This window comes from Otolemur garnettii, unplaced genomic scaffold (genome assembly GCF_000181295.1).
Source record: "Otolemur garnettii isolate 467f Iridium unplaced genomic scaffold, OtoGar3 scaffold00014, whole genome shotgun sequence".
Classification (NCBI taxonomy): Eukaryota; Metazoa; Chordata; class Mammalia; order Primates; family Galagidae; genus Otolemur; species Otolemur garnettii.
In genome coordinates, this window is record NW_003852409.1 from 29,790,190 (window position 1) to 29,812,503 (window position 22,314).

Genomic DNA, 22,314 nt, shown 5'->3' on the forward strand with positions numbered 1-22,314 from the left:
CCCAAGTAGCTGGGACCACAGGCGCCCGCCACAACGCCCGGCTATTTTTTGGTTGCAGCCGTCATTGTTGTTTGGCAGGTCCGGGCTGGGGATTCGAACCTGCCACCTTAGGTGTACGTGGCTGGCGCCTTAGCCGGTTGAGCTATAGGCGCCGAGCCTTATTTGTCATTTCTACAGGTTTGATGTTGGGCTTTATTTTGTTCATTAACCCATCAGTTTCTAATTATATCTACTAATTGTTTTCCCTCCAATTTTTTTAGCTTCTTGAGTTAAATATACATTCATTTACATTAGTTCTTATTTAATTATAAAGGTGTTTAAAACCACTATTTTAATTTTTAATACAGTTTTCGCCTCATTATATAGTTTAATAGTGTTCTGATTACAGTAGAATCTCTGTAAGTTGACCACCCAAGGGTCTGTAACAAACTGGTCAACATACTGAGGTGATCAACACAAAGAAGTGCCCTGATACATACACGTGGTGCATGTCTGGTCTGTGGAAATTAGGTCACTTAAGGAGGTGGTCAACTATGGAGGTTCTACTGTATTTGTGTTTTTTAAATAGTCTGTAATCTTGGATTTTATTTATTCTTTTAAATTATTATAATATTCAAACTTTCCAAAGAATTAGATTTTTGATTTATCATGGTTATTTTTCTCATTATTCTTTTACATAACAAATAATCTGGCAGCGTTTCCTCTGTATCAGAAATCACACCAGGTACAGGAGATAGTACTCAGAAATTTGCTCGTTTGCTGAGTGAGACACAAATGTGATCACATAATGAATTACAATTGCAATATATATTATGGACTAAAATCTCAGGGTGCCATGAGGCTTCTACACTTTACTAGAAGTGAAGTTACCTGCTATATATATATATTTTTTTTGAGACAGAGCCTATGAACTCTAAAATCTAAAGGACTCTCAATTCATATGAGGTTTGTAGTTTATGGCTCTCCTTGTAACAAATGTTTAAAATGTGTAAGCAGGCCGGGTGCGCTGGCTCACACCTGTAATCCTAGCACTTTGGGAGGCCAAGGTGGGTGGATTGCCTGAGTTCACAAGTTCAAGATCAGCCTGAACCAGAGCGAAACCTCTTCTCTAAAAATAGCTGGACATTGTGGCAGGCACCTGTAGTACCAGCTACTTGGGAGACTGAAGCAAGAGAATCACTTCTAGTGGTTCTCAACCTTTCTAATGCTGCAGCCCTTTAATATAGTTCCTGTGGGTTACAACCCATAGGTTGAGAACCGCTGGCTTAAACCCAAGAGTTTGAGGTTGCTGTGAGCTATGATGCCATGACACTCTACTGAGGGTGACAAAGTGAGCCTCTGTCTCAAATAAATAAATAAATAAATAAAGTACATACAAAGTGTGTAAGTAAATGCTGGTATTTTTTGGAGTAACCATTTTTATCAGCATAATATATACTTACTCATTTTTTTTTTTTTTTTTTTTTTGAGACAGAGCCTCAAGCTGTCACCCTGGGCAGAGTGCCGTGGCATTACAGCTCACAGCAACCTCCAACTCCTGGGCTCAAGCGAGTCTCCTGCCTCCGCCTCCCAAGTAGCTGGGACCACAGGCCCCCGCCACAACGCCTGGCTATTTTTTGGTTGCAGCCGTCATTGTTGTTTGGCGGACCTGGGCTGGGGATTCGAACCCGCCACCTTAGGTGTACGTGGCTGGCACCTTAGCCGGTTGAGCTATAGGCGCCGAGCCTACTTATTCATTTTTTAAAAGCACTAAGTATTAAGAGGCTTAGTGAAACAGCAGGCACCCACCATTCTATCTCTGCACACCCCATTCATTCCCCAGGGGAAGCCACTTCTACTTATTCAGCAGCTTCTTCTGGTAGTAGTTCCTGCTACATTTTCACCAGTGTTTACCTTTTTTTTTTTTGAGGCAGGGTCTTGCTCTGTTGCCCTGGCTAGGGTGTAGTGGTATCATCATAGGTCACAGCAACCTCAAAGTGCTGGGCTTAAGTGATCCTCCCACCTTGGCCTCCCAGGTCACTGGGACTACAGATGTGCACCCCCACATCTGGCTGATGTAGAGGCACGGTCTCACTGTATTTCCTGGGCTGGTCTCAAACTCCTGGCCTCCAGTGATCTTCTAGCCTTGTCTGGACTACAGGTGTGCGCCACAGAGCCCAGCTACAGTGTTCTTTTGCTATAATTTCTTGATCCATCCATTTTAGACAGCATCTTGTGACTTCTTCATTTGATAGACAATGGGTTCGTTTTCCTGAACCATCTTTCCTGTTCTTCAAGAACTTATAGTTAACTCACTTTAGTTAATCACTATAGTTCAATCACTTTTGTTAAATGTGTAGCTAGTGTTGTAGTGGTTAGGAGTGAGTACATGTGCCTTACTGTATAGTCAGGTAGTGAACTATGAATAATGGGTCCTTAAATCTTTTGTCATGTCCCTGGAATTTGTAATTTCCTCTTAAAATTTTTTTTTCTTGCTCTATTGATCATGTATGTATGTATGTATCATATATAATCTTAAAATTAATTCATTTTTATTTTATTTTGTATATATACTTACGTATATATAAGATATATAATGTACTAAGTATATCAGGTTTTCTATCAAATCATCTTTTTCTCTGGAGATGTCTCTTCCAGGGCTCACCCAACATGGACCAGTTGTTGTTAAGGCCGGCTGCCCATCACTCATCCCAGAATCTCCCTTTACTGCTCCTTTGTCAGATCTACCATTTCCTGTATCCTTGGTTTTCCTGTTCCTAGCATGATTTCTTCATTTTGCTAGATGAAATTCTCAAGCCGTTTTCAAATATATCATGGGAAATACATGTTCTTGAGAAATCTGATGCTGTCCTAAATCTCGTTTGTAGGCACAGAGGGAGCAGAAGAGTGAAGTTAACCAGATCCAGTCCTTCTGAGTGTGTGTGTGAGTGTGTGTCGGGGAATGGGGGAGGCAGATGGCAGGCTGCTCACCTCTGAGGGACCGTTCATACAGGCCCTTGACAGCCTGGGGAGGTAGGACCAGAGAACCAGCAGCCAGCAATGAGAGGTTGACGTCTGGATTTGTTTGCTGCCATTTCCAAAGAAGTCAAAGGGTTCTAGGTTGCATTAATTTTGAAAAATCACCTCCTGAACAAGGGAGGTGAAGAGCCTGCTTAACAATGGGAAGTTCACAGTTGGGTAATTTGTTCAGATCTGAGTATATATTGTTCATTTGTCCAATTCCTTATCCCTGAGTGTTCATTTCAAATACCACCTCTCACTTTCCTTGCCCATAATTCATGCATTGTTTGTCTGGGTTCTTGATCTCTGTTTGCTGATTTAACACATTCTATAATGTCTCTGTCCTCTACTGAAATGAGTTTCCAAGGATATTTGGACAAATCACTTGATAGTTGGAATTATGAACTGGAAATGGAGACGACAGTTCTCCTTTTTTACCACTGGGCTTTGTAAAGGTCAGACAAGTTGTATATGACAGTGCTTTACAAACAGCAAAGGGAAGATGGTATTTTCTCCTGTTTGTTAACGTAATCAATAACTACCTCAAATTAGCAAGCCAGTTAAGCAGCCGTTGTCCCTTACCGTCTGTGTGGCCTCATCCTACCCTGATGCGTCCCGAATTTCTTAGTGGGAACAGAACAGTTTCCTGTTATTCTCCAGCTTCTTTAGCAATAGAACCTTCCTTTCAGCTGATTCTTTCTCCTCTCCTCTCTGAAGTTCTTTTTTTTTTTTAACCATTTTTTTCCTCTCTGAAGTTCTTAAACTGTCACTGCAGTTGTGCAGTGGACTGTCTCGTGGCTGTATCCTCTGTGGCTCCGAAGGCTAAGGATGGAGCAATCAAGCAGATGACCCTGATGACCAGATATGGCCTGAGTCTGAGATTCTTAGACCCAGGTTTTAGGAACTACACTGCTTCCCCTTGTGCTGAGCAGTCCTTGTCCCAGGTCTCACTGTTGTGTAACGAGGCACTCGAAGTCTGGCCTACCTCTGATGGGCGTGGTGGGTCTGTTGGCCCAGGTCTTTGCATAGACCACTGAGGTCTCAACACCAAGCTTGGCCAAAGATGGGCCAGGCCTGTGATCGCTCTTCATTTGCATGCCTGGGCTTAGCCACTGACCTGTGGTCCTGGAGGTAGTGGCCCTGGCAACTAGACTAAGGGAGTCCCACCATCAACCTCATTCTGTGCCATGGTCAGCCCTCCCCACGCTCCTCCTTTCAAACCTGATCTCTCATCTAGACGCCTTCCCTGAAAGCCATGGTATTCAAGGAACCTTGTTGCCATTTTCTGACATTGGTCTTTGGCTTAGGACATTCAGGACAACCACAGCATAACATCAATTCTTGAAAACCAGGAGTTCTGGTTTCTATTCTTCTGTTCCAGAAGGCTTTATATGCACATTGAGCCACCCTTTCCCTGGTGACCAGCTTTAAATACCAGAGCTCTCAGTTGGAAAGTATCTTGCTTCTCTAATCTCTGGCTGTACAAACTTGCTCATCCTATATTTGCTTAACTAAGTCCCTTCTGTGACTACATATGGAAAAGAAGGTTGTCTTTTGATTAAAATACCACACCCAATATAAATATGATACAGTTGGATGATAGGAAGTTTGGGGGAGTTAGCCTAGATTATAGTGATGGCCTGGCTGTGTGTGCAGTATGTATGTGTGAATTGCATGGAAATTCCTGGTGCCTTCACCCATGAAGACATTGAGGAGAGAGCCAGTGGCTGTGGACTCAGGGAAAGACACCCAGTGTGGCTGTGAAGTTACACTTCAGGTGACCTTGAGCGGCTTGCTTTTCTCTGAGTACCTTGCTGTTACAGGGTCTCTGCACCCATGGAGATTGCTGCTATGCATGGGATTCTGACTTCATGTAGAAGAGCAGACTAGGCAGCTTTAGGGGATATCATCCAAGTGTAAGAGTCTACGAAAATGACAAGATCGAGGCAGTGAAACTTTCCGTCTCTGCACACAACCGTCTTTAATATCTTTTTTTTTAAACTTTTAAAAAATTGTTCACATACTTTATTTATTTATTTATTTTCTGTTTTTTGGCTGGGGCCAGGCTTGAACCTGCCACCTCTGGTATATGGTACTGGTGCCCTATTCCTTGAGCCACAGGCGCCACCCCGTCTTTAATATCGTGAGTTGTGCCCAGGATTTGGTGCACCGTAGATATACCATTTAGGACGTTTCCTTTCCCACAGTTAGTCCTCTCTCTTTGGCCTCTACTGGTTTATTCTTTCTCTTTCATATTCTATATTTTCATCTCATTCCAGCTTTTGAATAGAAAAGACAAGACCACCTTTGAGAAATTGGACTACCTGATGTCTAAAGAAGATAATTACAAGCGGACTCGGGAATATATTCGAAGCCTGAAGATGGTTCCCAGTATTCCCTATCTAGGTAGGAATTTGAATTGACTTATTATTTTTTAAGAAACCTACTCAGTGCCAAATAAGATGTTTTTACAGTTTTTATTTGAGAAATTTCCAGGAAGCAGCATGGGCCATGGATGAAGAGGTAACTGGTTGGCTTTTTGGATAGGAACAGGCTGTTATATGTCCCAGGAATGGGAACCTGAATGAGGGTGAGAGTGGAGAGATGTTTGCTACTTATTCAAGTAACCTGTGAACCCCAAGGCTCACAGATGTAGCCCAGATGGGTCACAGTAAGAGTGGTAAGACTCTTAACTGGTTCATGTACATCCTCCCTGACTGGGGGAACTCAGGAGCAGACTCTTTGTTCTGGTTCTCTGGGCATGATTAGTATATTTCTTAGGATTCATACAAACAAAATTATAGTAATGATTACTCATTTTTCTGATTAAAAAGTAATGAGTGTTCATTGTAAGGAACTAGGAAGAGAAGAAAGTTAATATCATTTATTTTTTCACCTGAAGGTATTTTGTTCCGTATCTTATCCATTTGGTTGTATCTAAAAAATGTATGTTTATTTTATCTTGAATACTCGGTGTTATTATCTACATTTCTGTACTATGACTCAGCCCCATCAGGTGGTTCTGTCAAACTTGGATCTGTTCTTACATATTGACCGTTTAAATCGTTTCTGTGTTTTTGCTATGAAATGTCATAGTGAACATCCTTATTGTAAAAACTTTCTTCATATAATTGATTATGACCTTGCAATAATTTCTTAAAAGTGTGACTACATCTTCAAAACTTATGCAAAAATGTATGCCTTTTCGTGTATATTTTTAAAATGTTCTTTCTTCAGAGAGGTTGTGTCAACTTATACTTCGTCAGAAGGGATAGAATTGCCTGTTTTTTATCACATGTACAAATACTATGTGTTTTCATAGTTTTTTTCTTTTTCTTTCATTTTTTGGTGGATTTTTTTTTTTTTTTTTTTGAGACAGAGCCTCAAGCTGTCCCCTGTGGCATCACAGCTCACAGCAACCTCCAACTCCTGGGCTCCAGTGAGTCTCCTGCCTCTGCCTCCCAAGTAGCTGGGACCACAGGCACCCGCCACAACACCTGGCCATTTTCTGGTTGCAGCCGTCATTGTTATTTGGGGGCCCAGGCTAGATTTGAACCCGCCACCTTAGTTGTATGTGGCTGGCACCTTAGGCATTTGAGCCCCAGGCGCCGAGCCTTGGTGGATGTTTTTAATGTAATAGCTATATAAAATATTTAATTGACAAGCAAAAGACAGTTAGGAAATAGTCATTCTTTACAAACACCAATGGGACATTAGCAAATTTGTGTGTCTTAGTACATCTAAAGATAATGGTAATATATTGTGAAAATGTGAAGTCTACTTTCACTGATCATAATAGCAATCTAGAATTTTTAAATGCCACAGAAATCCTTGTAAAATAATCAGAAAGTGAAACAAATATTGTTTCTATAACAAAAAACCATATAACAAATGGAATGATGAATTATTGGATCCAGGCTTTGAGCATCAATGGCTGACAACATTTAAAATGAAAAAGAGGTATTATATGCCTCCTAACCAGCAGACATAATGCCATCTGTAGACGCAAATCCAATCAAGTGGTGATTCTACCTGCCAACTTGGAGAAAATAGGGAAGAAAACATTTAACTGCACCATGAGTAAAAAATTAGCAAGATAAAATAATATAGAACACTTCACGAATTTGCGTGTCATCCTTGTGCAGGAGCCATGCTAATCTTCTCTGTATCATTCCAATTTTAGTGTATGTGCTGCCGAAGCAAGCACTCTTTCATTTTTTTATCTGCCAATTTCATAGATGAAAAATGCCTCTTGGCTCAGCACCCGTAGCACAGTGGTTATGGTTTCAGCCACATACACTGAGGCTGGAAGGTTTGAAGCCAGCCCAGGCCCGCTAAACAAAATGACAACTGTAACAAGAAATAGCCGGGTGTTGTGGCCGGCACATGTAGTCCCAGCTACTTGGGAAGCTGAGGCAAGAGAATGGTTTAAGCCCAAGAGATTGAAGTTGCTGTGAGGTATGACGCGACAGCACTCTACCGAGGGTGACATAGTGAGACTATCTCAAAAAAAAAAAAAAAAAAGCCTTTTGTAGTTTGGATTTAGGGATATGCTAATTTTATGGAAAAAAACTTTTAATTTTTATGACCTAAAATAATTTTAATAACAGGGGAAACTAAGGTTTTACATATAAATGACTACTGTTATTTGTAGGGGGTCTAGTGTAATTTTTTTTACGATCGTTGACAGCTTTTAAAATTTCTTCCATGAGCATTGTTGATTTAGATTTTCTAATTCTTCTACAGCTAATATGGAAAATTTGTTATGTAGTTCTTACTACAATTGCCCATTTGATCCAAATTTTCAAAATTATTAACATAGAGATTTTTCTGTATTTAATTTTGGGGGGAGTATTATATATAGTATTCTCTTAATAAGTTTGAAGCTCCATGTCTATATGGTTGTATTTGCTTTTGTTTTCCTAATGGTTTGCATTTTATTGTTTTAACTTTTCCTTTGTAGAGTTTTGTCTATTGGTCTTTCCAAAGAATTAGATTTTGGATTTGTTTATTGGTCATACTTTCTTTTTGCTTTTTCATTCACTGTATTTTATCAATCTATTAATCTAGTATGTGCTTTTTCTTTCTTTCTTTTTTTTTTTTAGAGACAGAGTCTCACTTTATCACCCTCAGTAAAGTGCTCTGGCATCACAGCTAATAGCAACCTCTAACTCTTGAGTTTAAGCAATTCTCTTGCCTCAGCCTCCCAAGTAGCTGGGACTACAGGCTCCAGCCACAATGCCTGGCTGTTTTTTGTTGCAGTTGTCATTGTTGCTTAGCAGGCCTGGTCAGGTTTGAACCCACCTGCCTTGGTGTATGTGGCTGGCACCCTAACCACTGAACGACAGGCACCGAGCCACCTTTGCTAGTTCTTTTCTTTCTTTCTTTTTTTTTTTAAGAGACAAAGTCTCACTTTATTGCCCTCTGTAAAGTGCTGTAGCATCATAGTGCACAGCAACCTCTAACTGCTGGGCTTAGGTGATTCTCTTGCCTTAGCCTCCCAAGTAGCTGGAACTATAGGTGCCTGCCACAACACCCGGCTATTTTTTTGTTGCAGTTTAGCTGGGGCTGGGTTCAAACCCACCACCCTCAGTATATGGGGCCAGCGCCCTACCCACTGAGCCATAGGCGCCAACCTAGTATGTGCTTTTTCTTCCACATTAGAACCCCACCGAAACTGGGATACATCTTTCAACTGATGATAAAGCATTGTGATATTGTTTAATTGGTAGCAATTTTTCCTAGTGATGCATAAAAAATGGTATATGCTATAATAGATGATATGTTAGATATGATGAATATGGAATTTCTGCTTTTTTCTTTTATAATTCTCTTGTTTTCTTAAAGTTATGTTATTTCTATTCTGGAGTTCATTTATATATACACACACACATACATATATACAATTCTTTTCATTTTAATATAGAAAACAGTTAAGGCTATAAATTTTTCTCTAATTGCTGCTTTTGTTATATCCTGCATGTTTAGATGTATAGTGTTCTCAATTTATCCCTTTAAATATACTATGTAGTTTTAATTTTTTTAACTCAAGTTTTTTGTTGAGATGGAGTAGTTTTTGCCTTACATATTTTGCAGGGTTTTTTTTTTTTCTGGCCAGGGCTGGGTTTGAACCCACCACCTCTGGCATATGGGTCAGCGCCCTATTCCTTGAGCTACAGGCAGCGCCCCTGCCTTACATATTTTGTATATAGACATTTGTAACAATTTTAGATTCACTGTGAAATATCTCAGGTAAAGTTGGTTCCATTTGTTATTTGCTTTTCCTGCCACGTCTATTTTCTTTTTTCATTTCATATTTATTTTATTTTGCACTCGCATCTTTTTATTTGCTGAGTGAAGGCATGTTTAAACTTGATCCATAATATTTCGCATACACACGTGATGTTCTGTCACAGGCACAGCATGTGTAATGATGAAGTGGGGGCATTCGAGGTATACGTCACCTCGGGTATTTATCATTTCTATGTTTGGGGAACATTTCAGGCCCTCTTTTCTTGCGACTCTGAACTATACAATACATTATTACCAAGTGCCATCACTCTACTCTGTTACCAAACGTTAGAAATTATACCTTCTATCTGACTGTATGTTTGTACCTACTGACTAACCTCTCTTCACTCTCCCCAGTCGCCTCACACGCACACCCTTCTCAGCCTCTGGTATTCATCATTCTGTTCTACTTTTTTGGCTCCCACATAGGAGTGAGAACATGTGATGTTTGCCTTTTTGTGCTGGCTTATTTCACTTAAAGTGATGACTTCCAGTTCCATCCATGTTGCTGCACATATTTCATGATTTCACTCTTTTTGTGGCCAAATACTATGTATTAATCTAAATGTGTATATATACTGCATTTTCTGTGTTCATTCTTCCATCGAAGGGCACGTAGAACACGAGTGTAGACATTCCTGTGAAGTACTGACTCCTGTTCCTTTGGATAAATACCCAGCAGTGGCATTGCTGAATTGTATGGTACTTTTATTTTTAGTTTTTTTGAGAAATTGCCATACTGTTTCCAAGGTGGCTGTACTAATATAGATTTCCATCAGGAGTATAAGAGTTCCCTTTTCTCTGCACTCTCAATGGCATTTGTTACTTTTTGTCTCTTTATTTTTTATTTTTTTGTAGAGACAAAGTCTCACTTTGTCGCCCTCAGTAGAGTGCTGTGGCATCACAGCTCATAGCAACCTCCAGCAGTTGGGCTTAGGCGATTCTCTTGCCTCAGCCTCCCGAGTAGCTGGGACTATAGGTGCCTGCTACAATGCCCGGCTATATTTTGTTGCAGTTTGGCCGGGGCTGGGTTTGAACCTGCCACCCTCAGTATATGGGGCTGGCACCCTACTCACTGAGCCACAGTCGCCGCCCCTTTTTATCTCTTTAATAACAGCCATTCTAACTGGGTTAACATGATATCTTACTGTGGTTTTTGAGTTATTTGCATTTATTTTATAAATCTTTGACTGTAGTTTAGACTTTAATATTTGAGCTGCCTTATTTAGGCATGGACCTTGCAAACAGTATTCAGTTGGACTCAATGTGAGAGACCTTGCCGTTTAGTAGGGGAATGTAACTCTTTCACATTTACTTAGTCTTAAGCCATACAACTGAGTTGAATATCATTTTATTCTTTCATATCTTTTTCTTGTTCTCTTCTTCTGGCTTCCTATGAACTATAGAGTCTTTCTATTTGGGTGACTGGCAAATCCCCATTTCAGGTCTGCAGAGGGAGAGGCATGTTCATGTGTAGCTTCCAAGTGTATTCCCACTTTGTCCAAGGCTAATCAGCTGGGAGATGGGATTGATGGTATTGGGAGGGGGGCAGCCTAGTGCAGTCCACTGGTTCAACTAGCAGAGGTGCTCCAGGATTGTTTGAGGAGCACAAGGATTGTTCTTTTCTCTAATAGGGATGATCATGGAAGGTGCTATGCATTTGCTTTCTCTGTGCCTAGAACTTTGCTAAGCTTCTGAATACACCACCTCACAGAATGCTCACAATAGCTCAGTAAATACGCAGGCACTGAGAGGTTACATAGGGTCACATAACTGGAAAGTGACAAAGCCAGGACTGGGCCCAGATGGTCTGGCTGTAAGCCCTAAGCTCTTCACGCTGCACTCTCCTGACTTTCTGTCCCCACTGTTCAGGTCATTACTTTCCTGACCCCCCCTTGCGGTTACCACCTGCGTGTCCTCTGCCACTTACGGCTTGTGAGTGGCCTGCATCAGGCACTGTTGTGAAGAGGATGAATTGTCTCCACTCTTTCTTGCGACACTCTGTTGCTGGACTACAAAGAAGTACTGTCTTGGGCTTCTAAGGTCACTGGTCAATCTGTGCCATCCCTTGGCCCCCTTGCCACTCAGAGTTTCTGGACAGATATAGCCCTCTTGGTCCCTGATCACCTCATCACAGCTGCCTCTTCCTGGCAGGTGCTTCCCAAGAGGCTCTGTGCAAGCTTCCATCCTCCTGCATCTCTGTGCAAGCTTCCATCCTCCTGCATTTTTCCTACTTTTGTCTCTAGTCAAGACCAACTCGAGTGCCATACTTCTGGCCCTTCAGCTTTGCTGTACCCTGATGTATATAAGTCAGAGCGAGAATAAGCGGCAACTAACCTCGCTCCCTATTCTCAGGACACTTAGCACAGAGTGCCTTAGTTGACCTAAAAAAGAAAGAGGCCAGAGCTCCTTGGCAGCTGGTGGGGCTCTCTGTCCTAAGGGCGAGGGGCTCTGCCTGCATGTCTGATTGCCTTGGACAGACCCTGCCCAAATCCAAGTTGTGGTTTCAATACTGGATTCCTTTTGAAAACTCAACCTGTCCTAGGGACGGATTTATTTATCTAAAGAAGAATAGTTACATAATTCCTGGAAAGTACAGTATAGGAAAAAATGTCTGAAACCATTTGTTTTTTCCCTGGCAAAGTCTTCACCGTAGGTGTTTTCCCTTCAGGGATGAGTGGGGGTTATTTTCTGGGAGGAACGAGCTCAGTCCCTACTATTTCAGGCTGCTTTGTGAATTCTGCTGAGACCATGAGTGCTGCTTTAGCAGTTATTTACCTCTAAGAGCAAATATGGGCTTTATTTTTGTATTTTGATTTTTTTTTACCCTGTATGGAAGGTTCTCTACTGGGTTCCTATGACGATTCATGACTGTGTCTCTTTATTCCTTACGTGGAGATGCCCTCATCTACTAGCAGTTTTTACTAACCCCAGGGTGTGTATTCCCACTCCTCTTTTAATGCAAATTTTAGAGCCAGTTGGCCGTGCTTTGGTATACTGAGTACCTCATGAAACATAATTTAAAAAACACCGAGGGAAAAACATATTACATGTAAAAAATAAGACTCTTTAAATCAAAGAGTTTCTTCCATGTTACTTCAAAGTGTGAAAATAGTGATGAGAAATAGGTCAATTATTTACAGCTAATTTTATCTGATAACAACTTGTAAATATCCAACTTAGATCGAAATGATAACAAGCTAAGAGCTTTGAAGAATGTCTACATCATTTATTTCTAAATAGCTGTGTTGACTTAGGGGGTGTTTTGTTTTCACTACTTATATTTCCTAAAGGAAATAAAATTAGGAATATGATATATTTTCACTGGTTTAGAGCTGATTCTAAAAGTAACCATAGCAGTGTGGAAAATTGTGATCTCTCAAGGAACAAAAATTAGGCATTCTGACAGTTCTGGACAGTAAGAAAACATTCAGGCATCCTTAGTAAATTTACTCAGACCTCTAATATGTGAAATAAGTTTCTAGAACCTAAACTATTCCCTCAAACAAACAAACCTATTTTTTTAAAAAATAAAGTCAGCCTTTATTTTCAAATATAAATTCTAAAGTTTAAGGTAAAGGCAAGTTATTTTTGAGTATAAAATAAATAGAATAAGGACTTTTAAAAAGAAGTTGTTTTTTTTTTTAAGTGCTTACTCTGATGACCCCCAGCCCCCTGTGAACAGCAAAGTGAGCAAGGGACTCACATGTGAGCTGAGGGCAGCATGCGCCAGGCCCCACCACCACTACCAGCTGAGTGTGTTGTCACTGTGGGTCACTGAGTGTCAGCAGGTACTTCCCTGGCTCAGATACCATCCCTGCCCTCATGGAGCCCATAGTCAAATGAACTGCTTCATCACCAGCACAGAACAAGAGACTCCAAGGGAGCCGAGCTTATGAAGGGAAAGGCAGAAGGGCAAAGGAAAGGGGGCCCTGCCAACCTTGGGTACCGGGAAGGGTTTTCTGGAGGGGAGTAGAGCCCTAGAGGATGCATAAACTGGGTGAAGAGGTGGGGAGGTAAGCGGCCCAAAGATGACATCTTGTTTTAAGAACCTTGAGTGGAGAAAAACATGTTTGTTGGAAACACTGGCTGAGAGGAGAGAATGAGGGGGAGGGTGTCATGGGAAACAGCTGCAGTGGTCAGGAGGGGCGGGGTTGCTTAGGGCCCAGACTTGGGAGCAGGGTACAGGCGCTGACCCTCCTAGGAGCACCAGGGAGCCAGGGCAGGGTTTTCAGCAGAGGCTTACTGGGTCAGGTTTGCATTTACTACATACACAGCAGGGTGGCTGCAGCACAGTGAGTGGCTTGGGGGAGGTCAGGCTGGAGGAGGGAAGGCCACTTAGGGGGCCCTGTGGAAGCCTGTGATGAGTCACTGTTTTTCAGAAATTGCTGAAGGGAAGGGAAGGCCCTTTAAAAGCAAAGCCCCAAAACAGTCATCCGTGAGCAGTCTCCCGATGGAGACACATGGCATGGCTCTGTACTTTGGCTTTGAGAAACAGTTTGTGCTTTCAGCTGGGGGCCCCTCCAAGTGGAGGGGAAGGAGCAAGCTGAAGACGAATAGAGCTGAAGGGTGCCAGCGGGGCTTCTGTGTCCCAAGTCACAGATCTGAGTGGTGGCTGTTGCCTCATTGATGGGGCTACCACGCAGGACCAGAGTCCAACAGCTCCCAAGCCAGGGTTAGCAGCAATGTTGCCTGGCTGTCCCCAAGTTGGCCAGAATTGAGGTAATCCTTTCTTTTAATGCCCAGATGAAAATATCCCACTCCATGTGTGGGAAATCCAGGCTTTTTTTTGGTTCCCCACCTCATGTGTTTCCAAGGCTCCCCAAGGAACACTCACTTGTTCCACAGATCCATCCTGGTTGCTGCCTGGTGCCTCAGCTGACTGCCTGGCCCCAGACCTCTGAGTCTTCACAGTGGTCCTCTCCTGCCTTTCCCAGCCAGGCCTTCCAGGTGGACCTGTGCGGAGCCAGGCTCCCCTTCCTTAGCTGGATAAGGGGGTGTCCTTCCACAAGAAAAAAAAAAAAAAAGCATAAGCCAGATTCTGGTATTCCTGCCCCTGGAGCCATGGCCCATGCTCCTTACTTGTCTCTGCCCTGATGGGCACATGCTGCTGGTGCCAACCTGCTACCTCCATCCCCCTCCCTATCAAGCAAGTCTCTGCATCCCTAAATTGAGGCTTTTTTTTTTTTTTTTGAGACAGAGCCTCAAGCTGTCCCCCTGTGGCATCACAGCTCACAGCAACCTCCAACTCCTGTGCTCAAGTGAGTCTCCTGCCTCAGCCTCCCAAGTAGCTGGGACCACAGGCGCCCACTACAACGCCCGGCTATTTTTTGGTTGTAGCCGTCATTGTTGTTTTTGGCGGGCCTGGGCTGGATTTGAACCTGCCACCTTAGGTGTATGTGGCTGATGCCTTAGCCACTTGAGCGACAGGCGCCGAGCCTAAATTGAGGCATTCAACCCTCTGCAGTCCAGCAAACAAGGCAAAGATTCCCTCTAGCCCCAGTCTGAAACATACTTCCTAATGAACAAAATGCTCTCAAAGATACTACCTCATCCAAAGTAAAGGAAACCATTTCCATTATTCTGAAGAGTGGTTAGTTAAATATTGTTTTAAATATCTCTCTTCCAGAGGAAAGAGTTTGCCTTTACTTTTGCAATCTCAGGATTTATTCCCTCAAAATTCGCATTTTCCTAGGACCACATAGACTTGCTCAGTTCCTACAAAGTCAGTGGATATTATTAACAGCTCCTATTTTATGAATGAGAAAAACCAAAGCTTGAGTCATGAGTTACCCAACATCCTATGCCAGGCGAAGACCAAGTTTAACTCAAGATCTCATGCTGAAGGCTTGGGGTTCCACCCAACCTTAGCTTGTGCATCCTCCGTTTAGTATCTCTGTCTCCATGGAGATAAACAGTAGGAGGAAAACATGTAGGGGTCAAGAAAGAGGGGAAAGATTTATTTCCTGCACGCTTTGCTGCTGGGGGCGGGAGCACCTCGTTCCTTCTGGGGCATAGAGAGAACTTCAGTCAGCTTTTCTCTGGGTCAAGAAGTTTTGTCTGACTCCCCCAAAGGAGGTTCTTATCTCATAAACCCATTTCATGTAAGACAAAGTGTGTCGTCACAGTAGGAATCTGTATACTCATTAGAATGACTGTTTCTCTTTGACTTCCTTTAGTCTTTGGATTTCTAATTAGAAACTAACAATAATAATAATAATTAAAACAACATGTGTTTCTTCTCTTACCACGTGACAGGCACTGCACTGAGCATTTGCCATGCATTATGTCACTTAATCCTCCCAACACTCCTTCCTCAGAAGGAAGCACAATTTTTAACTGATTTCATAGCTGCAAAATATAAACAGGATTCGTGTTAAAGGTCACACACTAGTAAGTGGTGAGATCATTGCTCAAACCCAGGTCTGACCCCAGCCACAAACCCCCGGAAGATGCCGTCTGTTCCCTGTAACAAATCTTTACCCACTGGAGAAAAGCAAGAGAGTAGACGGAGAAGAGAGAGTCTCCAGAGACTCCCGCGTGCAGCAGGGCACTTCCTGCTGGAGGTTCTGGAGAAGCAAAAGACCCATGGACGGGGCCAGAATGGACTGAGTGGACCCTTGTCACTGACACCTTCTGATTGTCCTCTCATGCCTGGGCTAGCCATAAAGAAGAAAACAGGGCAGAGGACATTGGAACATCTTGAATTTTCAGCGAGGGAGAGTTACGACAGTGACCTTGAGAATCCAGATTTCATGTAGTAGATCCCTCTCAGTTGGCCCCAGGGATCCTTATTCCCTCTGGTTCATGTCCTCATGTAATCTCGTCCCCTGAAGTGTGGGCAGAACGTAGTGATTTGCTTCTAACAAATAGCGTATGACAGAAATCCTAGGAGGTCATTCCCAAGATCGGATTGTAAGAGGACTGTGGTGCCTTCTTGCTTTTTCTTACTTTCTCTCTTGGCTCACTCATCCTGGAGGAATCTAGCTGCTATGTGTTTGGCAGTGCTGTGGAGAGGCCCATGTGGCAAGGGACTGAGGCCTGCCAGCAGCCACTCGAGGGAGTCTAATGGAAGCGTCTGCCTAAAAGGTGAGACTGCAGCCCCAGACAACAGCCTCACTGAAGCCTCCTGAGAGACTTTGAGCTAGGGACACCCAGCTAAGACACAGCCAGATTCTTGATCCACAGAAACTACAAGATTATAAATGCTTATTGTTGTAAGCTGCTGAGTTTGGGGGAAATTTGTCACACAGCAAGTATATTACACAGTTGTTGTCACTAACCCACATCTAAGGCAACTGTAAAACTCAGCACATGAAAAACTGTAGGATTGATCTCCTAGGGCAGCAGCAAGTGCTGAGCCCCTCTCAAAGCCTAATTTTGAGGGATGTGGTGGTGGTGGTGGGGCGATTCTCTAAGCCAGAGGAGGGGATGGTTGCTGCTTTGAAAGGGGATGAGTTCTTACAGGTCTGTAAGGAACAAAGGTGCCTGGGGATGACTGATGAGGCCTGAGAGGGCCTGGAAGCCTCCCCTCAGGAAAGCTGTGGTGCCCTGACAGAGTGCTATAGACTCTGGAGTGCCCAGAGGCTCTGGAACGCCTGCTCGGGGAATGGGGACATCTGTGTTTTATGTGTCTTCCCCCTCCTCCCCCCAAAGGCTGTGCTCAGGAGCAGCACTCAAGGCCCACTCATTCTTTTAAAAACCTTAAAAAATTGCCAGAGTAACACATTGCTTGCTGTAAAAAGCATCCACACTGTAAAGAAGTCCACAAAGTCAGTGAACATGCCGTTCCTCCTCTCCTCCTCCCCAGAGGCAGCTGCGGCTAGGAGGGGGTGTGTGCCCCAGTCATCCTGACCCCCACACACAGACGCGCCTGTTGGGGTGGCTGTGAGATCGCCATCTTTAACCTAAATGGCAATGTTTTATCTATGTTGCTTTGCACCTTACTTTTCACCACTTAGCATGTTGTAGATACACCAAGTCAAGAGCACCATGTTCTTTCTGTGAGCCCCGTGGTACCCCCAGTGCATAGGCAGAATGCTGGGAACTTCTGGGATGCCTGCTGATTTATCCAGCCGTGCCCCAGATGATTAACATTTAGGCTGTTTCTAGTTTTTTCCTTTTTTTAGACGGAGCCTCAAGCTATCCCCCTGGGTAGAGTGCCATGGCATCACAGCTCACAGCAACCTCCAACTCCTGGGCTCAAACAAATCTCCTGCCTCAGCCTCCCAAGCAGCTGGGACTACAGGTGCCCACCACAACGCCCGGCTATTTTTTGGTTGCAGCCATCATTGTTGTTTGGTGGGCCCGGGCTGGGGATTCGAACCCGCCACCTTAGGTGTATGTGGCTGGCACCTTAGCCACTTGAGCCACAGGCGCCGAGCCTAGTTTTTTCCTTTTACATATGAAGATGAGTATCCCTAATCCGAGAATCTGAAATCCTAAATGTGCCAAGATCTGAAACCTTTTGAGCACCAATGTGATACTCCAAGGAAATGCTTATTGGAGCACTTTTGGATTTTGAGTTTTTGTAATGGGGATGTTCACTTGGTAAATATAAGTATTCTCATGTCTTAAAAAAAATCTGTGGTCCCATGCGTTTCAGGTAAGGGCTACGCAACCTGTGGGACAATGAGAAGCATCTCATACATGCGGTCTATGCTCACCCCTCCGAGAACTTCTGAAGCATCAGGTGCTGGGGTGGAATTGCTGGGCAAAGGCTCTTTGTGACTTTATGGTGCCTACTGCTGGGATGTCTTCAGAAAAGCCTGTGGTTATACTTCTACCAATAGAGTATGACATGTCTGTTTTCTCCATTTTCACCAACACTAGATGTTGACCAACTATTTTTTTTTTTAATTTTTGCTAAAATGATAGGTGAAAGATGACATCTGTTGGGGTTTTTTTTTGGTTTGTTTTTTTCTTTTGACATATCCATGCTGTGGTGTCACAGCCTAGCTCACAGCAACCTTAAGCTCCTGGGCTCAAGCAATCCTCTCCTGCCTCAGCCTCCTGAGTACCTGGTACTACAGGTGCCAATTTTTCTTTCTTTCTTTTTTTTTAAATAGAGATGGGGGTCTCACTCTTGCTCAGGCTGGTCTCAAACTCCCACTGCCTTGGCCTCCCAGAGTGATAGGATTATAGGTGTGAGCCTGCACCAGGCCTACCATCTGTTTTTTAATAGATACTTCCCTGGCCATCAATTCTCCTGAGTTCTGAGTTGGATAGCCAGGCCTTCAGGCCTCCCACCAACTGATCAGCTGCCCCTGATCTGTTCCTAATCCCTGTGTATGCCCACACTTGCTTCAGTCTGGTCAGTATTCCAGGCTTCAAGGAAGCTGTATACTGCTTCTAATCCTGTCCCTTTTTTGAGATGACAAGGGCATAGTCCTCTGTCATCACATAACTCCAGAAGGGAATTCTTATTCCATCCCATTCCCTCAAATCAGCCATCCTCTAGGCTCTGGGCTGCTCCTAGCTCTGCTTAGGCTCAGAGTAAATGTGGCCTGTCCATCCTTCCCCAAGGAGCCCTCAGCTCCTGTTGTAAGATGGCCCTCGGCTTCAGAACATGCTGCAGTAGGGGGAAGGGAATGAAGCCCATGGAACCAGATTTATCATGACCACCAATGAGCAGGGTTGGGACAGGCAGACGCCTGCCCATCTGGGAATCGCCACATGTGGAAGTGCTTTGGGAAGGCTGCGCAGATGGGAGGGATCATCTGTGTCTGGCTTTCCATGTGTGGGCTGAGCTGGCCCAGGATGCCCTGGTCGGGATAGATGGGGCTACTCGAATATCTCAGGGATGGTTGGCATCAAAGTGTCATGTTTACAAGGGGAAGAATGCCAGACTATGGCTGGTGTAGGCTTGACCCTGGGGACCTGAGAGAGACTTCAGTGAGCACTGCCAGGCCTGGAGTCATGAGAGATGAGCTGCCACCACCCGAACTGTGTGGACCAGGGTTGGACCAGGTAGAGTTGGTCATGAGGTGACAGCCAGATGAGCCACAAATAGGACACTCTGAGTGCCAACAGGTGGGGCTGTTAAGACTGTAGGTTATAGGACTGTGGCTCTCTCATCCTGCAAGAGGAAGGGGAGAAGGGCAAGGCCCAGCAGCTATAGCCCTGAGAAAGGTTTAGAAGGCCCAATTCGCAGTAAAATAATCTCTATTACTGTCCCTTGTTTGTGCCCACTGCTCTGACATAAATTGGGTGGACAGCTGTGGAGTAGCTTCTTGACATCTAGGGTCTCCTGCCCGTCCAGCTGGTGCTTACAAGTCCATGATTCTCAGATGTATCACTGAGAACTTAAGGGCAATAGTAGACACAGGGGTTTTACTTCCTCCTTGGGTATCGTGATATATTCTGGAAAGTCAGGAGCTCAGGAATCAGACCAACTCAATTTCACGTTCTGGGTGTCTCAGGCTGCATGCTCTTGGGAAGACCACATATATCTGAGCTTCAGTTTTCTATTATGTCAAAGAGAGTGTAATTATAGAACCTACCTCATAGGGTTGTTGTGAGAATTTAAAGAGACGTGCATGCTTCCTGGCACATGGAAGGCACCCTGTAGAGAGTAAATAGTATTAGTGTTATCTAGATCAAAATATAGCAAGAAGGACCCAGCAGGATGGACCTTGTTACCCCTACATCCATAAAGACTGTGCGGAAACTCAGCGTACCAAGGAAGGGGCCAAATGGGCATAGCCAGGTACCACGTTTAATGGCTCACCTGGGCCTAGAAGGGTCGGATGTGCTATCTGGGTCATTGAAGGGGTCAGCAGAGGAGGGTCTGGAATAAGACCCAAGTGATGAGTAAGGGGATGGAGTCCATCCAGATGGCAACATAGGGTCAAAATATGGTCCTTGGGGAGGACAGGGACGAGTAACAGCTGGAACAGAGTCTAGACACTTTTGTGAATACAGACCCGCCTGTGACCCCCTCCTTCTCTGGGAACCTGCTTCTTCCAGGCCAGCATACCCCAGCAGCAGTGTTCATTCCCCTTAGCTCTGCCCTGAGGTCAGAGCCCATAGGATTAGAGTGGACCCAGCCCGAGCGGGGTGGGTTGTCTGGGAGTTAGCATTAGAACTTAAGGCTGCTGTCACTCAGACCAGGAGGACATGAGCTCAGGAATGCCATCTGGTGCCATATGCTAGGACAAGTGGAGAGAATAGTCTGCAGATGGTTGCACAATGAGAAGCAGAGAAAGAGACACTGCAGGCGAAGGCAAGGGAGGGCAGCTTAGAAAGTTGCTGCCTTGCCTCTTGAAGGCTTTCCAGGTGGCTTCTGCTTCCTGGCCCTCGTGAAGCCCAGCTGTGTCCCTGCCCATGGACTCCGGGAGATACCTCGTGTTCTTATGTAACCAGCTTATTAAATGAGCTGGACTCAGTCAGGTGTAACAAGAAATCAACCTCATTTTTTCCCAGTGTCCATTTGAACCTATTCCGTGGACTTACTCTTTTCCCAGTCAAAGCTGAGAACTTAGCAGGCCCCTTGGTCTTCCTGGCATTAGGTATGAAACAGCCCAGTTGTTCTAATAGAGTCTATTAGAACAGATGGTCTATTAAATAGCCCATCTTTCAAACAGTCCCGTGTAGTGATTGCAAGTCTGGACTTCTAAAGCTGACTAGCCTCAGAGACCTGGAGTCAGAAGGTCAGCTGCTTTGCTAGATCCCGGCCAGTCCTGCTGTCTCCCCAACTTGCCCACTGAGGTTTCTGGCCCTTGGGGTTAGAACAGGGGGAGTAACAAGGCGGGGAGAGGGTGCATCTTCTGTGGCCAGTGGCAATCCAGAGCCTCTGAGCTCTGTCTTTATCCCTCTTTGCTGCTGCTACTTCAGAATTTCCCCTGTGCACCTCTGACTCAGCCTCTTTGAGGGGGTAGTGCTTCTCTCCAGCTGACCACCTACAACTCCTTTCTTGGCTCCTGTACTTCCTTCCCTGTCCCCATCCTTTCCATCCCGGCAGCCCTCTGGCCCTAAGGAACCTGCATCTGTGCGTGCCTTGGCCCCTCAGTGTGTCCCCTGAAGCTCTCCTCCCACTGCTGTCATGAGCCCAGCCCTGAGTCAGACAGGAGTGCTTGGGCTTGCCTGTGCCAGACTCTGGAAATTATCCCTTGAAGTTCCTCTTGCTTGATTTGGGGTGAGTGAACAACCTGTGGTTATGTAGGAGATATCATGAGGAAAGCTCCTTCTCCTCCAGGATCTTCCTCTTGCACTTCTATTTTTTAGAGGTGAGGTCTCACTCTGTTGCCCGGGCTAGAGTGTGGTGGTGTGATCATAGCTCACTGCAGCCTCAAACTCCCAGGCTTAAGCAACCCCCTGCCTCAGCTTCTCAAGTAGCTAGGAGTACAGATGCATGCCACCAGTTAGCTTGGCTAATTTTGCTTATTTCTTTAGAGATGGGTCTTGCTATGTTGCCCAGGCTGGTCTGGAACTCCTGGGCTCAAAGGATCCTTCTGCCTCAGACTCCTTTTCCTAGGATTATAGATGTAAGCCACTGTGCCTGGCCTTTCTGGGCTTCACATAGGCTTTGCGTAGGCAGTCAGCTAATTCTGCAGAGCCAATTTGAGACCACCCTCTTCACAGGGAGGGTCTTGCATCTTGCTCTAGTATGTGGAATACTTAGCAGCTATTATTTTGTCCTTAGCCTTTGGAGTCTCAAATCAAAGTGAGGTAGAAAGAGTGCCTTTTAAACATCTTGTTGCACTTAAAATGTGCACTTTCTCCTTTAATCTAATTGTCTGGGTTTCTCTTACCAACTGTTTCCCCCAGATTTACCAAGCCTGAGCCTTCATCGAACCACACTCAGGCTGTATCTCATACTAGAATCAATGTCTTGACAAGACTATGGGAAGATGAAAAGGTCACTGTCAGATAGGGAGGACCCCTTCCTGAGCATGGTAGGGTACCATTACCTTTGTTTTCAAAGGTTTCTCTTTCAATCTTGTTCAAATTGGCAAGATTTGGGGTGGAGGTTCTGTTTAGCATCATTTATTTAGAGAAGATCACTATCTTCCTGCCCTGTTC

General features: G+C 44.3%; 1 protein-coding gene and 1 non-coding gene across 2 annotated transcripts in view; one reads left to right on the plus strand and one right to left on the minus strand.

Moving 5' to 3' along the window:
- Positions 1 to 22,314, plus strand: part of RALGPS1 (Ral GEF with PH domain and SH3 binding motif 1) — a 283,899-nt gene that overhangs the window by 129,272 nt on the left and 132,313 nt on the right. The window contains exon 8 of the mRNA XM_012802467.2: positions 5,280 to 5,406. Coding sequence (XP_012657921.1) covers positions 5,280 to 5,406 — 127 coding nt within the window. The remainder of the gene's footprint in view (positions 1 to 5,279; positions 5,407 to 22,314) is intronic.
- Positions 7,101 to 7,207, minus strand: LOC111723687. The gene has a single exon (XR_002772181.1). It is a non-coding gene; the product is annotated as a U6 spliceosomal RNA (small nuclear RNA).